The sequence below is a fragment of the Perca fluviatilis genome, chromosome 9 (assembly GCF_010015445.1).
Source record: "Perca fluviatilis chromosome 9, GENO_Pfluv_1.0, whole genome shotgun sequence".
In the NCBI taxonomy this organism is placed as follows: domain Eukaryota; kingdom Metazoa; phylum Chordata; class Actinopteri; order Perciformes; family Percidae; genus Perca; species Perca fluviatilis.
Genome location: NC_053120.1, coordinates 33,818,321 through 33,833,075, shown reverse-complemented (window position 1 = coordinate 33,833,075; position 14,755 = coordinate 33,818,321). Strand labels below are relative to the sequence as shown.

At 39.8% G+C, this 14,755-nt stretch overlaps 1 protein-coding gene across 3 annotated transcripts in view; it reads right to left on the bottom strand.

The window, feature by feature from the left end:
- The window catches only part of si:ch211-51h4.2, a 102,651-nt gene that overhangs the window by 42,021 nt on the left and 45,875 nt on the right, over nucleotides 1-14,755 (bottom strand). For all 3 annotated transcript variants that reach the window (XM_039812286.1, XM_039812284.1, XM_039812285.1), the window contains 2 exons: nucleotides 4,776-4,875; nucleotides 2,932-2,990 (listed from right to left, as the gene is read on the bottom strand). In XM_039812286.1, coding sequence (XP_039668220.1) covers nucleotides 2,932-2,990; nucleotides 4,776-4,875 — 159 coding nt within the window. The remainder of the gene's footprint in view (nucleotides 1-2,931; nucleotides 2,991-4,775; nucleotides 4,876-14,755) is intronic.

Below are 14,755 nucleotides of genomic sequence, written 5' to 3'. Positions count from 1 at the left end.
TGTGTGTGTGGGGAGTGGGTGATAGAGCGAGGGAGAAGTGAGAGAGTGACGGCAATTAGCTTTGGAGCGAGTACCAACTCTAGAGTCATAGTGAGAGAAACAAAGTGTCTCCCCTGTTCTTTCTGACCACGGTGGGAAATCTGTAGCAGGAAAAGTTAACCCTCTCCTTGATTTCATCTTGTTTATGGACAAGAAGAACCAGGAAATGAGCCGGGGGAAATGCAACGCTACCAAGCCACGGCCGAGCGATGTAGTACATTTTTTGAGAGGTGTGCGTCAGGCTACGGCGTAGGGTCCGGCGTAGATGCAGAGGGGTCTGTGGGGGTCTGCTTGGGCTACGCCGTCATTTACGCACAACTATAAAATGGCCTTTAGTCTTACATAAAATGCACACTTCAGTTTGCTACACCCTCCATTTGCATTCTTTGCCCACTCAGACATCTGAACCATAGACTGTATAAAATATGGATGTAGTCTTCGTGACATCACCCATAGGTTTCTTAAGAAATTTGTTTCGTTTCTTTCGCCTAACTCTCGACTAATCCAAAAATGGGCAAAGAGGTGGAGCGTGGATGGAGCTGAGGCGGCGCAAATGAAGCCTACAGTCTCCTGTGACAGCACCTTAACTATAAACGTCAATATAACTGAAATGCGTGAGGTATAAAAACATCCAAGCACCAAAGTTGTCATGATGGGGAAAACTGGCTATAGATTTTATTGCTCCCGGCAACATGTTTATTTCTGCTGTAAAGTTGGGCAATTTAACATGGGGGTCTATGTGGATTGACTCCTTTTTGGGGCCAGCCTCAAGTGGCCATTCGAGGAACTGCAGTTTTTGGCACATCCTCTGAACACTGCTGAAGAGAAGTCTAAGGCATGTCAGTGACGGTGACACACGTCCCTTAAGTCACTACACTTGGTGATTCTCACCTTGTCTTTGTATGTTTTATGCAAAATATCTGTGTTTAATGCAAAAGATCTTTCTTCAAAGACAATGACCCCAAAAAATATAAATCATGCCGGGGGATAATGATACATTTAGCTATGTCAGATGTGGGTGGTTATTTATATTAGGTAGAGTATGTTATTCAGACAAAGGCATTGAGAAATTGCAGCAGCAGAAAGGCAGGCTTGCAGTCAGTGATAATGTGGCAGGAGGACATATACATGCTACTTGTTTGCTTTGAGGCCTCCACTTCGTTTTTATGCGCATTTTAAACCTGCACATAAAAGAACCTGAGTGGAAAATGCTAGACTGGAAATTTGATGAAAAACTGTTATATTTAAAAAAAGGTCTTTACACTTGGCTGAGGTGGAAAAGTTGGTCTATCAATCAAATTGATATCAATGATAAGAAAAAGCTACAAAAATGCAATTGAAACTGACTTAAATAAATCATGATGCACATGGCGCACACGTAGCATGCGACTTACACGTCACTCAAGCTTCCACTGAAGGCACTAAATCTTTGCTAAATTTCTGTAAATTTGGTTAAAATACTTTTAGATGCAAACTTGGCTGGTTACACTGCTTAACCCAGAATTTCAAATCGGACATGGCTTGATTGTGTCTACTGGAAGTGTTTGTTGTTCTGTTCATTGGTGTTAGAACTTAATTCATAAGTGTTACTTAACTGGGTTAAAAAAAAGGCCATTTTAAATGTTTAGTTGATGTTATTCAGAACAGTTATTGCCTACATACACATTACAAACATGCAGCTTTGTCGAAAATATAGCTACTTCTTTCCTGTATTCTACTGTTATTGGATAAATAAATATACGTATAAATAAAGATATGCTTTTGCATGTATCCATGCATTATTGAGATACATGATCCTGTCTAACAAAACCCTGACTATGTGCCTAAGAAAGTGCCCCCTAACCAGCAGCACTTCTGACCTGACCAATAAGAACTGACCCAGCCAGCGGGCAGGGTTAGTCGCCCAGAAGGAATGGTAAGAACAAGCCAATGGGAACCAGCGGTGCTCACCAAATGTGTGTGATGCTTTAAATTCGATACCAAGCATGGAATTCATGTACCATATCAGTGTCACAATATTTTCAAATAATACTCGTCCAGGTCATCTTATACTCATGGAGTACTACAGATTAACACCAGGGTAAGCCTATAACTTAAAAAATTATTATTACATAATTGTCTAAATGCAATTTTACATAGTAGCCGTTTCTTTGTTAACCTCAATTAATTGCTAACATTAATTAAGGTCCAAGGGGTATGACTGTTGATGGTAATTGTCAGTTTTATGTTCATTTATAAATGCTACGTTTTATGATAATAAAGAAATGTGGTTTACTTCATAGGCTGTGTCCATTTTCTTATTACATTATCTGGGTTACATAACAGTGATATAACCAAAAGATGTATCCTAGGATTCATTCAATACTTTCATTTGTTTGGAAAAGTAATACATAAATATATCATTTTTAAATTTGACTTAAGAGCTTAAGAAGCATTTTGTAAGAGAGAGAGACTGTATGGAGCTATGAATAACCTGATTCCTCTGTGTGCCATGTAAAAATCAATATGATCAAAAACAGGATAAGCCTCATAACCCCAATATTCATGTCCATGTTAACACACGTGATTCAAACAACATGTTAGCTCCGTCCGTGGGTTTAGCAATACTCAGTGTCCAGCAACCAGTTTCTCTGGATCGAGTTATAAAAATGCATTCTGATTAATAGTGGATGGGTTGTTGGCGAAGTAACGTATAGGCCTAATTAATGTGAAAAGTATTACTGTGAACACAGCAGAGAGCAGAACCGAGCCGAGTAAATACGCATTGTTATAATTAGATGCGATTGTCTCGCATCATTTTTTTTTACGCACAATGCGTACAGGATTACGGCTGCTGGCACCAATGCAGTGCCTCATAAGCTATTTCTATACATAGTAGAGGACTAGAGTTACCTGTGTTTTGTTGTGTGAGATCTGCGAGAAGAGCAGAGGCATCACGTTTACAATCCCTCCTGTTTGGGACAAAAACAGAACAGCAGGTCAATCGCATTTGGCATTTTTTGGGTAACACTTTATATGAAGGCGTGTGCATAAGCATAAACTGGCATTAAGTGGTTGGTTTTTACATTGGCTGTCATGTGACCATCATAATTGTCATGAATATTTTTCCTTGACCTTAGGTAAAGTGAAACAATGTGGACGTGTCATGAAGTTTGAATTCACCATGAAATGTTTTTCTAAAGGTGTCATGAATAATACACATGGCCTGATTTAAAGTGAAATCATTTCTACTCGTCATTAAGGTGTCATAAAAGTTATAAGACCAGTGAATGCAGTACCGAAGGGATTTAAAGAGTTTTGGACAGATAACGTTAGCTTTAGGCTAACGTTACTTGTTGCTAAAGTATCCGCTAACTGTAGTTAGCTGCTCTTAGCTAGTTAGCTTGGTTAGCTCTACAGCTGTCCAATTAGCTGACTTAAGTCCAAATTGTTTCACTTTCCTTGAGGTCAAGGAAAAATATTCATGACACCGTTATAATGGGCTCATGACAGCCAATGTAAAAGTCAACCACTTAATGACTTCAATGAAATGTTAACACATACGTGGTAAAATAGTTTCTTAAAGATTGATAATTGGGTGTTGTCTAGGTTATTGTCAAGTTGTCATAACAAAGACATTGACAGATTATATTGTCTTGCTTATGTAATGTCAAATTGTCATAACACAAACATCTCAAACAATGCTTACTTTGAATTAAAAGTGCCATCATTTAGCGAATGACACTTAATGACAACAGTCATAAACATTCAGAAAGACTCCTTCATGTTCATGACATGTCATGTCAGTCTTATGCACACCCCTTCAAATAAAGTGTTACCATTTCTTCTTTACAGCATGCAGACAAAACTTTATAAAAATATGTTTTTGCAATCTTCATTCATATCTGTGGGCTTCTGTTGCTGTACCACACCTTTATTTCACGCTGTACCAGCAGCACACCAGTGCGTCATCACTGTCCTCTATGCTCTTAGAGTTCATATAAGTAGGCCTGTGTTTAAAAAATAGATTTTCCGATTTACATCAATCTTCATTTGAATGATCCGAAATCGATTCATAAAATTCTGAGATTGATCTTTGAACACTAGGAGACCGATCTCGGCCGACATTACTTCCTTTAGGAGACTCAAGCGGGCTCTGTTTATAAGATAGATTGAAGATATTGGTATTATATGAAACTAGACGACATAAGGCATCTGTTGGTACCAACCATGTCATGGGGGGCTAAATAATGCTCATAAGTTGCAAAGTGTCATGGCCATTTTCAGGGCCATCAATGACATGTAGGGCAACATTGTCAGGGTGTTTGGCAAGCTTGGAGTCATACAGTACAGCTTTGTTCATGGTTACACTTGAAATATGTCTTCAGCATTATCTTTAGACTTTAAAGTCTCCTTTACTAGCAGTTAAATCACCACATTTATTTATGGCCACAGTTTTTTCACATTGAACAAATTAGCTACTGTGCCTTTTTTATTTTCTAATGGAGCAGTACGTTTTGGCCACTTTGCTGTGAACTTGCTGCAAGATAGTTTTCCAAATCTGGTTGGCAATTTTAATTCCAGGTGTCCTGTGCACTGTGGAGTAAGTCCTTCATTATTCTGGGTAAGGAAAATAAGGATGGTAGAAGAAGGAGCGTGAACTGGAAAAAAAAAATAATAAAAACAGGGCCAGAAAGGTGAAAAGATGAAGAGAGAAAGAAGGAAAGTGACCAATATTGTACAAAGCTGATTCTCACCCAGAGCCACAGTGCCCATTAGGAAAGGTTTTCCCATCTGACTGAAGTCACTGCTGCTCTGAAGGCCGACCTCTGACCCCACTGCAAATGTCACAGCCACCTGAGACACGCACACACACACACACACACACACACACACACACACACACACACACACACACACACACACACAGTTCAGTTCAGTTGTTTTCATGTTTTTCTCTAGCATCTATATGTAATGTAATTGTATTTAAACAGGGACAATGCACAAGGAAACATTAATCTTGTATAAGAACAAGGAGAGATGCATTGCAACAGGTTGTAGCACAATTGCTATTTTCCTCCCGTAGTCCTTGGGCAGGTAGGTAAAACAATAAATATTCAATGCAAGTGAAGGACAAAACATCAGAATAAACAATTTTACAAACAAATTCACACCTAATTTACAATAATACAAATACGTGCTAAGTTGCATCAATACAATTTTCACGGGCTCAATCATTCCCACACCCTAAAACCAGTCCCCCCACCCCTGCCCAAAAAAGTCCTAACCCCTCCCATTACACACACACACACACACACACACACACACACACACATACATACACACACGCACACACACCCACACGGACACTTTTGTCTGGCCAAAAAGAGAGTGCCCAAAAACCACAGTAAAGTAAAAAGTAACCTTTGTGTTTTGACTTTTAGTGCAACAAAAACATACTCCGGAGAGATGTGAAAACTCCATTTCAAACCATTTCACAGCCACAGGTAAGACACAGAGATGAAGGAGGAAAAGACAAGAGAGGAGTCGAGTGAACAAACTAAATAACAGCAAGACAGTGTGATGAGGAAGAGGAAGGATGATCCAGAAAGCAAGGAGAGAAGAGAGTTGAGTAGGGGTAAAACAGTGAGGAAAAGGAAACAAGACACAAAATTTGACAAAAAGATGAAGAGTAATGAGAGAAAAGTAGCGGGGAGGGGTGTTGAGTAAGAGGACAGGATGATTGGTTCTAATGACTTCTACTAGATAGAAATACCGTTTGCAAACTAATGCTTTATAGATGGACTGAAACATCGGAGAGGCTTCTTTTAAAATATATAAGTAATTGTCCAATCATCTAACAATGGACTGATTTTGATTGGAGCTTGGATGAAGAATGGACCACATTCACACGCACGCACACGCACACACAGCGCGCCATAAACTTGGCTGCATTATCCTCTTTCAAATAATTTGACTGACCCTGCACCAGGCTGCAATATACCCCTGCTGTCATGGGCGCCAGCAGCATTAAAGGTTCGATGACAACTTTATTAGAGGTGAGGGTCTGGAGTCTTAACCAATTACAAAGCCTGAATAAATGTCACGCTAATTATTTCCAGAAAGCCGTGAAATTGTAGTCGATTCTCCGTGAATAATCTACCTTTTAACACAATTCCACAGCTCGGTGCATAAGATTCATTTAAAAAGAGTGTGTGTGTGTGTGTGTGTGTGTGTGTGTGTGTGTGTGTGCGGCCAAAGCATCATTCAGGCCTATTTCACAATGACTGAATAAAGCTCTTATCAAGGTGTATCAACTTCATTTAGGCGTCACTGTTATTCTATTTAGCTGCAGCTTTTTGTGTGCAGCAATCAGTCAGATGTCAGGCCAAGAGGAGCTGCAGGGGCAATTGATTTAGATGAGGAGAGAAGAGAAAAGAAGAAGAGGAGAGGAGATGAAGTGAGGAGAGAAAAAGAGGAGAGGATACATTTTCATAAGAGAAGCAGGTGTGACTTTATTCTTAACTTAGCATGTGTGAGATGCCTCCATAATAATGGTGCTAAACCTCTGAAATTCTGTAATTTATGCACTAACCCTACAATCATTTTGATTTACCTGAAATTTATTATAGATAATGTGATAATGTTAGATTTGCTTGATTATCTTTGACTTATATTCAATTCTTATTTTTATTATCTGTAAATATAGACATCGACATGATTCATATCTATTCTGTGGTCCACTTTCTTCCCTGGAGTTGGCTGAAATATAACTCTTGTGTCCTTTAATTATAGAGCTAGAGCCATGGAGACAATAACAGCGGCATAGCTTAGCATAAAGACTGGAGGCAGGGGAACAAAGCTAAAGCTACATACAAGATAAACTTAGGTTTTGGTCAACAATGCCAGAAAAAACAGTTTTTCTTCATATTGCCCTTCAGGGCTTCTGTAGAAATCAGTTTTAACTTAATAAGAAAAAAACGCATAATGGCTGACTTATGGCGACAGCAGCTATAATGAGGTAATGAGGTGGGAACTGCTGGAACGTTGGACAAAAAAAAAGTTCAAAAAAGGTTTTCAGTCAGGTCAGAAGATGAGCCTCATAGTTGCAAGTACTCAAACTTGGCCTTGCACACCCATGGTCCACCCACAGGTGATTTTAAATATTTTGGCTTATTAGACTTTACCCAGTTCTGTGTACAGACGACTGTGTACAGACTAAGGCTGCTCAGAATCACTGAGTGCAAGTGAGAGATTCTGTCCAGCATACACAGGCATACCCAAACTGACAGGTAGGGATCATTAAAACAGATGCACACACTCTACAAATCACACTCAGACATGGAACATTAGCTAATGACCTTGGACTCCCCAAAATTAAATTTCAACTAAACCATCACTGCTAGTACGGACATGTTAAAGTGTGAATGTGCAGTGATGTGAATGGGTTCCACTGTTAGTGTCCTAAAATAAAACAAAGTGCTGATGTGTCTATCCGTCTGAACTATCAGGTTGCTTACATTGGCCTTTGTTTCATCAGAATCAATCCCAATCAACAAAGCTGCCCTTGGAGCTGCTTTCATGTCTCCCACTCTGCCTCTCTATAGACCTCTAACAAACTCTTATTTAAATCCTTCTTTAAACATCAGTCAACTTCATAAGTTGTTTACAGCCAAGGTTTCACATTTACTTTTCATAAAGTTGACTTAAATGGGCTAGATGCAGCAATCTAACTTTGGCTAAAGTGGTTTCTGCAGAGGAGAAACATCTCCCTGAGGCCAGTGTTTGGAAATTGGAATAAATTATGGCCTGCTTTTTTAAGGATTATATTCCTGTGAAGGGAGGCAATCAAAGAGACACCAACATTGATTTTGTTTTTAAAATGTTCGGAAATCCTGTACAATCCTGTAAAGGTTATTTCCAAGCCTTTTCTGACTTTGAATGTGGAAAAAGAAAATAAATAAAACATAGTATACATTTTAGGCTTCTGTTCTACTGTAGAGGGGCTGTACATACCATGCATAATATTAATATAGCAGTAAACTATTTGCTATGTATATCAGATATAGTGGAGTAATGGCATCCTAAGCATAGACTGTATAAATAATGGACGAAGCTTCTGTCTCTGAAAAGTGAAGCCATGAAGTGCCTTAAACCTGCAGTCTGTCTAATTTCCAGCAGGGGGCGACTCCACTGGTTGCAAGAAGAAGTCTGTTTCTATAGAAGTATGTGGGAAAATTACCCTACTTCTCACTTGATTTATTACCTCAGTAAACATTTACATAATGAGTTTATGGTCAGAATCACTAGTTTCAAGTCTTTTTCAATACAGCATGATGTTCATTTTGCAAATGATGGTGCCATTCATTTTAAAATTGACGATAAAGCTTTATTTCTAGCTAAGAAAACAATATGTGAGTAACACAACCTTGGGTTTACTAAAGTTGTTTTGTCAAAAGCTCGTCCCACAAAATCAACCTTATATCCAGCAGTGTAGAATTGGAGAAGCTAATGCTAACACTAGCTCAAGCCCTGACCACTGTAAGCAGCTACCCTGTCTGCCTGTCTTCAATATTTCGAAGAGGTAGATTTGTCCCCCTCAAAAATATGAAAGACAACCTACTCCGGTAAATATAATCGTTCAGGGGCCTCAAAACATGTAGGGAAAACAAGAACTGTGTCTACTTTGCAACATCGGAGGGTTAAAGAACACAACAGGAGAATGAAAAACAGAGATGTAAATTCTTGTGATATTGTTGTCTTTTATGTAGCTTTAAACTCTGCAGCTTCTGGCGTTAACAAGGTCTCATTCTCTCATAGATTTGTTGTTGAGACGTACATGATTCCTTAAAAAAAAAAAAAAAATCCCGAAACGTGTGATGTTTTGAATATGCAGAACGCTTTCAACAATACATGGGGAATAATAATTTCCTGTACATAAATAAAAACATTTGCCCCATGAATTGTTGCATAAGAATTCCCCAGAATGCAGGAAATTAAATGTTTGACGCCCTTGCTGTCCAGACTCAAAACTGGTGGCAATGGCGTCTGCTACTACCTCCCTTAAAAAGTCTGTAGAGAAAATGGGACCACATCTAACAAATGATTAGCCAGGTGGAGGAGGGCTCAGTCTGCTCTGTTTGACTGATGGTACTCTTTGCTGTACATAATGAATCATTTCATTATGTAACTACAAGGGCACTCGGAAAGCGCAGATCTCCTCCAAGATCATACAATGTTAAGGAAAGTGAAAAAATAATTTGTGTATGGGTTCTTCCTTGGTCCATGCTACACTCTTCCACCAGTATTTTCTTTTCCCGTAATCCAAGACAGATGGACAAACAAACCAAACTGAAAAACATACCCTTCTTGGTGGAGTTAATGATGTAAGTCATAAATACTAGGGTACATCAATGAAAGCTTTTCTTGTAAAAATGGTACAAAATGGGATTAAAATAATCTTTGAAAACATTTATGTCTGTTACATTGGCTTTGATGCTTTACAGTAGTCGCTGACTGAAGGTCATACTTTCCCCACCCTTTTTATTTGCCATGACATCACTTATTAAATTCCTCTCTCTCTCTCTCTCTCTCTCTCTCTCTCTCTCTACCCCCTCTATCTTGGCAGCTCAGAGCCTGGAAACTGCTGTTTTCTTTCTATGTATACCAAGATAGAAACATTAATATTTCAGCCATAAAGAGAAAAATCGCATTTGCTGGGCCATAAATGGCTGGTGCTTGACGATAGTGTGTTTTATTCTGGTGCAGTTGGCCTTGCCTGGCCAGCTCTCTCTCATATTGATGCAGAGTACAGGGAATGGCTCTCAGTGCCCTGCTCCACAACTGAACCTCTAAATCTTAACACCTCCCCCTGTTCGGGACTTAGCTCTAGGACACATTTCTCTCCTATTGTGTGTTATGTGTGTGCATGTTGATACAAGTGAAGGAGTTTCTGTGTAAATGTCGCCATCTACAGGGTGCAGATGAAACAACCTCCCCAAAACAATACCGTACTTTTTGTGGTGTTATGATTACGTATATGGTCAACCTTCTTCTGAAACTTGGCCTCAGAAATAACAACCTCTGTGACACAGACTCAGTCAGTGAGAGTGTGTTTCAGTTTGTGCATGAAAGCATGGGCTTTAAGGTTTTGGGGGTGTTTTAAGTTTAAGTTGTTCTTCAATAACGGAAGATCCTTTACGGAGTCATATGTTGTATGGATAGATGTTTTCCTACAGCTTCAACATCTCCACTCATGGCTGTATCTACCATTGAGGACACCGAGGTCCAGACCTCCGTATTATTTTCCACAGCAATGTGGAGAAGGGTCTGGCCAGTCCACACAGCATTCCGGGATGGGAGAAAAACGTGCTCTGGTTTATTGGCATTTCTTTAAACCAATCACAATCGTCTTGGGCTGTGCTAAGAGCCGGACGGAGCCACGGTGCCGCTGCAAAATAGCCTCGGGAAGGAATTTGTTTTGGTGGAATGTGTACGCCCAAAAGTTGTTTTAGTCGTGCAACAGAAAACTCTTGGATTGGACAGATAGTCTAGCTAGCTGTCTGGATTTACCCTGCAGAGATCTGAGGAGCAGTTAACCATAGTCCTCAGAAATTACAACACAAAGAAAGCGGAAGATAGCGGACATCCGGCCGAATAGAGTGACATCCGGCGGAATTTCCGGCATCACCGGAGCAATCCCGGAAGTGGAACGTCGTGGATATGGACTACTGACTGACCTAATATTACATGGTGATGTGTCTTTGCGCAGTTTGTTGGCTTTATATGCACAATCATATGCTTTATTTTTTATTTAAAGGGGTGATAGAATGATTATATAGGGTATTTCACACTGTTCCTTATGGTCTCCTAATGGGGTATGTAACATTGGTTGGGCTGAAAATGGCCTGGTTGATATTTTATTGCCCCTTATGCATCCCTGTGTTTTGGCCCTATTTGTAACAAGAGCTTTTCTTCCAAATATGGTATGCTCATGAATATTTAGATGAGCTGCGCGCTGATTGGTTGAGCGACTTGCCATACGCACACATTAGAGATGTGCGCTGATTGGTTGAGCGAATCCCCAATACATACACATTAGAGAAGTGACAGAATCTCATATTCCAGACACTGCAATGTTTCCTTACCAAATTTACTTCTGAGACTTTTTTATGTGAGAAATCAACTATATAAAGCTCAAATATGGGCCGTTTTACTTAAATTTGGTAAGACTGTGTGTCGGAGTTAAGCGGCGGTGCTACTGCCTCGCCGCCCGGCCTGCCTTCCGTCACATACCCCGGCCTGCTGTGAGCTCGATTGAGCTCCGTTACGGCTAGCAGCCCTGACAGCGCTCCAGGGCCTGTGACTCCCTTCTTCCTGCTAACTAAATTGCCCGTTGTGTGAGAGTGAGAGCGCGGTCAGCGAGCTTCTTACACCAGCAATCTCTTACCACATGTTACACACATGTCACGCCACTTAAACAACATCTAACTAAATGTCTTATAAAGCTAACAACGGTGTCCGATTTCAAGTTAATGAATATTTATGAAGATTAGCTAGGGGTTTCGTCAGCTGCGACTGTCCCTTCAATCCTAGCTGTGTGTAGCTAGCTACAAATCACGGATAGTTAGCTTCATTTTCGGCCTAATTCGAGTATATTTACAGTTTGAATTTCGTCACGCCAGTTATACAACATCTAACTAAATGTCTTATAAAGCTAACAACGGTGTCCGATTTCAAGTTAATGAATATTTGTGAAGACTAGGTGTTTCGTCAGCTGTGACTATCCCTTCAATCCTAGCTGTGTGTAGCTAGCTACAAATCACGGATAGGTAGCTTCATTTTCGGCCTAATTCGAGTATATTTACAGTTTGAATTTCATCACGCCAGTTATACAACATCTAACTAAATGTCTTATAAAGCTAACAACGGTGTCCGATTTCAAGTTAATGAATATTTGTGAAGACTAGCTAGGTGTTTCATCAGCTGTGACTGTCCCTTCAATCCTAGCTGTGTGTAGCTACAAATCACAGATAGTTAGCTTCATTTTCGCGTAATTCGAGTATATTTACAGTTTGAATTTCGTCACGCCACTTATACAACATCTAACTAAATGTCTTATAAAGCTAACAACGGTGTCCGATTTCAAGTTAATGAATTTTTGTGAATTCCAGAGGAATTCTAAGAGGAGGCTAGCTAGCTCCATCCAGCCGCAGGCTCTATCACATCCAGCCGCAGGCGTGTATTTCACCGATCGTTTGTTTAAATAACTCAACACATTATAATTACACACATTATAAGATTAACTGGAACCTGTGGTAAGAGATTGCTGGCGTAACAAGCTCGCTGACCGCGCTCTCACTCACACACACCTGGCATTAGGAAGAGGGGAACTGCAGGCCCTAGAGCTCTGTCAGAGCAGTTGCGTTTGGTAGTAGTCCATTAGCCCACAAAGCGGTGACTTTGCGCGGGTATGAAGTGCCGTGGGTTGCCAGCCGTAACGGAGCTCAATCGACCTCACAGCAGGCCGGCGTCTGTGAAGGAAGGCAGGCCAGGCGGCGAGACAGCAACACAGGCAGCACCGCTGCTGAAGTCCGACACACAGTCGGATAAAATTTGCAATTAGACATACATTTTTGTAAAACTGCCCATATTTGAACTTTACATAGTTGATTTCTCGCATAAAAAAGTTTCAGAAGTGAATTTTGTAATGGAATAGCAGAGATCTGCGTGACCTAGATTCAGAAGACTACCTGATCTCAGGTCAGTTGTGTAGCCTATGTAAATGTTGGGGCGTGACTGTTCTCTTAATACACCCACGGCTGTAACAAAGGTTCCGGATTTTGAGATGCTTACGTAAGCAACTAGCTTTGTTGAGATTAACCCGTTTTCAGCGGCAGTTTCAAAATATGAGATTTTCATAGTAAAGGGGTGTCAATGGGATTTTGAGCTTATATGTATGTCCTATTTACCCACCGAACTGTCGTTATTCAACTATGACAGGGTAAAATCGGTTTTGCATTCTATCACCCCTTTAAATGTATTATTCACTCATTGAGATTCAAAATCTCCTTTATAAGAGTTTCCTGGCCAAGACAGGCATCGGGCAGAGATTTGGTCAAGCAGTAATATGACAGTTTACTTAATCATAATCAAGATTACTACTTCTACTGTAGTGGTATCATTCATTCAATCAATCAATCAATCAATCAATCAATCACATTTTATTTAAAGTGTAAAATCACCATTAAACATGGTCTCAGTGCCCTCTACAATTACAGGAGCACAGAAATAACTTGTTTTTAAGGAAGCAGAGAGGATGGTGTGTTATTGTTGGCTGTAGTATAATGAGTAGAAGTGAAGATACTAGACTAGATTTAAAAATGTCAACTGAGTGAGCTTCTTTAATCTTAAAATCAGGTCTAGCTTGCACTGGGGGACAGCGAAGAGAGGCCAGAATGGGTGTTATGTGATCATATTTTCTAGTTTTTGCCAGGATTCTGGCTGCAATGTTCTGAGCAAGTTGAAGGCCTCTAGTGGCACAATTTGGAAGACCAGAAAAAAAGGACACGGCAGTGATCAAGTCGGGAAGACACAAATGCATGGATTACAGTTTCAGCATCACCAAAATGATAAGATGGGTCGAATTTGTGCAATGTTACTGAGATGGAAAAAGACATTATAGAGTAACACACTGAAATGTTCTCTTGGTCGCTGTAATTATTCCTCTGGTCCATATTGGCTGTGAGGTCAATTCTCTCAATGAACATCCGAGATTGTTATGTGAACATTTCATTATAGTAGGGCTGCAGCTATCGATTCTTTTTGTAATCGATTAATCGGATAATTTTGTTTTGCGTTTTTAAACAACCAAAACTATTGAAAAAAGCAACATTTTCGGAAAAAAACAACATTTGTATTGCCTACATTGCTTACAATATCATCTCTCAAAAAACTAAACATATTAAGTGCATTTAAGTGCCATATTACATTGTTTTTAAAGATTTTTTTTTCAAATGATATCAACCTCAAACTAAGGCATACATTAAACATACACAAACATTACATTAAGTTGTGCAACTTAACTTTCAGAACTACAAGTTTCAACCTGAGACTGATCTGTATATACAGTGCCTTGCAAAGTATCGCCCTTGCTTTCACTGCACATTCAGGCTCAAACATAAAGATATAAAACTGTATTTTTGTGAAGAATCAACAACAAGTGGACACAATCAGAAGTGGAACGAAATTTATTGGATATTCAAACCTTTTAACAAATCAAAAACTGAAAAATTGGGTGTGCAAATTATCAGCCCATAATACTTGTGCGCCACCTTTGTCGATACAGTGTAAGTCGCGGGGTATGTCTCTATCGTTTTGCACATCGACCATTTCAATTCTCCCAAAACACTCACAGGTGATGAGACGTGTGCGTATCCACTCCTTGATCTTTGACTTGATCTAACCTATATGTTTATTTGTAACCACATTGTTTTGTTATTAATCTGTTGGAAGACAAAATCCAACCACCAGATATTTGTCCACCACCCCACAATAACCATCCCCTTCCCTCTGAAAAAAGCAGGCAACAGAGCTGCACCAGTTACAGGGAGTGTGCGGGATGGTGTGTTGTTTACGCAAACATACTTTGATTGTTGCCAAAAGATTTGGTATCTGACCAGAGCACCTTCTCCACAGTTTGGTCTCCCAGGTGCTTGGCAAATAAACACCTTTATGG